The sequence below is a fragment of the Trematomus bernacchii genome, unplaced genomic scaffold, assembly GCF_902827165.1.
Source record: "Trematomus bernacchii unplaced genomic scaffold, fTreBer1.1, whole genome shotgun sequence".
Classification (NCBI taxonomy): Eukaryota; Metazoa; Chordata; class Actinopteri; order Perciformes; family Nototheniidae; genus Trematomus; species Trematomus bernacchii.
Genome location: NW_022987571.1, coordinates 2,297,089 through 2,300,315, shown reverse-complemented (window position 1 = coordinate 2,300,315; position 3,227 = coordinate 2,297,089). Strand labels below are relative to the sequence as shown.

The 3,227-nt window shown below is 39.1% G+C and overlaps 1 protein-coding gene across 1 annotated transcript in view; it reads right to left on the bottom strand.

Annotated features, from left to right (window-relative positions):
* tpm3 (tropomyosin 3) overlaps window positions 1-1,975 on the bottom strand; it is a 13,386-nt gene extending 11,411 nt beyond the window's left edge. The window contains exon 1 of the mRNA XM_034126264.1: window positions 1,735-1,975. Coding sequence (XP_033982155.1) covers window positions 1,735-1,848 — 114 coding nt within the window. The 5' untranslated portion in view covers window positions 1,849-1,975. The remainder of the gene's footprint in view (window positions 1-1,734) is intronic.
* Window positions 1,976-3,227: the final 1,252 nt, after the last annotated feature.

The following is a 3,227-nucleotide window of genomic DNA, read 5'->3' as shown; positions in this document are numbered from 1 at the left end:
ACTATGTGTTTCACTAATGGAAGGGGCCTTGGCGAAGTTCTACAGTTTATAATAACTTCATCCAGGATTAACAACTCAATCCTCAAACTGCGTCAAAGGATCCGGATTAGCTTGATGAGAATAAACAGGTTTATTTTAGCTTGATGACAGCATGATAGCTCGATAATTATAGTACCGACAAAAACTTCTCAGCATGTGCATCGAAGTCTTCTGGTGTCAACTCTGCTTCCATTAAAGAGCTCTGACTTAAGCCTTGAGTTTGGCTGGTTCGATTTACAATTCCTATTTTTCTCAGTCTGACTTTTGTATCAGGGGCATCATGAGCACATTCATAAATAAACCATCACATTTCCACTTATACAACCAATCATATATCAAGAAGTCAGGGCCTTTTGGACATGTCCATAAAAGGTAAACACTTATTTTTCTATAATCTTTACTTGAATGATCCGTTGTAATGCTCTGCTTGAGTGCAATCTTTTTATTTAGCATGTTGTATAATTTGTTTATTGGTTTGTCAGAGTTGGATTTTGTCACATTTGTATCTTCTATTTATTTATATTATTTTTGTTTTTTAGCTTATATTTGAGGACCCCTTTGAAAATGAGATGGTCCATCCTAAGGAATTATTCCAAAAGTAAAAATGAAATCTATGGTTAGATACTCATGAAGCAGCGAGGGTTATTTAATAACCACTGTGTGTTATGTATGATTTAAGTTAAGGTTGCACAAAAGAGTTAATGATTAAGAAATAGGAGTAGTTACTTTATTCAATGATAATCAGGAGCAACTCATGAGGAAAGTGGTCAGAATGTCCATTTACAGATTGATATGGTTAAATGCTCAAATTCTACCATCCAGTATTAAAGTAGATACTCATTTTACTTCTGATACGGACAGAAAACTCTGGTAACAAGTTCAGACAAAGAAATCCTCCATTATACATCATGGAACAAATGCTAGCACAGCTGCAGGATCTCTGGAATGTTAGCTCTCCCAATCCAACGTTAAAGTAGACTCATGAATGTATTGTTCAAATGGCTTCCTTAACATTATGGGGAAACTGAAAAATGTGCTTTTGGCTAACACTCACACATGAAACCAAATTAAAATAATAAACCGTGAATTATTATTTCTGTCTCTGACTGTACCGACCTATGCATGTGGGTTAGGGTGTGCCGCGAATAGATTCACAATGCCAGTGTAAAGATCAAGAGCGGCAAGGCTAATAAAATATAACTTCAGGTTATACCATCATCTTCAAAATGATTGATGAACCCTTCCAGATTTCTGACCACACAAGACATGAGCTTTAGTAACTCCTCAGTTATGATAGCTTCATGAGACAGTGGAGGAAAAAGTCCCTTGAAGGAGTGACAGGTCACCCTAAGGCCCATGACATGAATCCTTCCCTGCCTCACAGGACCTTCAACGGAATATGGATATAGATGATTTGCATAAAGTCCCTTTTAGTCTTCATCTTGTACACCACCCTAACCCTAACCCTAACCCTAACCTAACTCCAACCCTAACCTAACTGCACACATTGTACAATTCTGTCTCTGCATTCAAGAAGTGTTAGGGTTGAGGAGCAGTGGGTAGCTATTATACAGTATCCAGGGAGCAGTATGGGGGTCTGCTGCCTTGCTCAAGGGCACCTTGGCATTGAACCTTTCAAAGTACCTGCCTCACACCTGTTTAATATGAGTTCTTGTATCCGTGTCCACAACCCACCTGCTTGCTCCTGTCTTCAGCTGCCTTCTTGTCTGCTTCAGCTTGCTCGGCCTGGTCCAGTGCGTTCTCCTTGTCCAACTTCAGCATGAGCATCTTCTTCTTGATGGCCTCCATCTTGGCTGAGGTCTGGTGGGCTTTTGCAGCTGAGTACAGTTAGGAAGACAAACGGGTGCAGGACGGATGACCTGAGAGCCTGGGGGAGACACTAAACTCTGACATAGATAGAGGGAGAGCATTTATATGACAGAGGGGCAGACCCTCCCACATCCAAGCCCCTTAACTCACCCGCACACACTCACCCTCCTCTAGCCCTGCAGTCCGCCCTCAAATGAGAGGTAAACCTGCACACTGACAACTTGTGTATTTGTATGTTTCCATGCTTAGAGACACAAGTACAACACCATTTTAATATTTAATCTACTCTGTTCTTTGTGATGTCAGGAAAACTAAAACAAATAAAAACATTGGTGTGACTAGAAAGAAAACTATAATTTATTTCACAATATCAATATAGTTGATTTAATATGAAATAAATTGAGGCTGAGCTACGTTGCTAAACTGAAGACATGACAAAGAAAAATGCTTTAGTCTTTTTCTGTCTGTCATAATGCTCATATTACGGACCAGACAAAGGTCGAACTTCCTCCAGTTGATGAGAGTTGTCTTCAAAATGTTTCAGGGTCCTCAGATACTTTTTTTTTAGTACTTTTGAAGATACATTTTATTTTAAAAAGTATGCTGTAACAACTTTTTGTCTTTAATTGTACTTTTTGTACGGCCACCATGCAGTTAAACAACAGCTGTTGCTGCCATTAAGTGAGCAGAGCACTGTTACAATCTCATATCCATCTGACACCATTTAGGTCTACAGTGGCATGTGATGTGGGGGGGGGCGGGGGGTATCACAACACATGGAAGATAGCGGACAGTTAGGATAGTCACCGAAGGTCCATTTAATATCTGTTCTGGTCTTTTGATCCGCAGATGTGGTTTGACAATCCTCTCAGTGAGGAACATATTGTGATGGCTCATAATGTTCATGATTTAAGAAGATCATAACAAGTCATTGCCCGTAATGTGTTAGCTAATTAGGTCATTAGTGCAACAGGACTGGATGGGCACTTTAACACACTTGAGTATTACTGTATGTTAAAGGGAAACCAAGGATGTCTAAGAAAATGTTTTGAATCTATTATATAGTAAAAGATAAGAAAGCTAAATGCACTCATCTACTGTACAAAGAACAACTTACAATTAGATACATTAGAAGTCAAATGTAAAAAAATTCTGATGAAAGCATGTTAGGTCTTATAAGGTTGATGTCAATGAGAGCAGTAAGAGTGAAGCAGTAGAGAAACGATGAGATAAGAGAGGGACAACTTGTATTTACTCCGTTGTTTTCCCAAAAACAGTGCAGATGTAATCCTGATTGTCTAGTATGTGTCCATTTGTAGTGTAAGTGTTTTTTCAGGTTAGAGCACTGATGGAGGTAG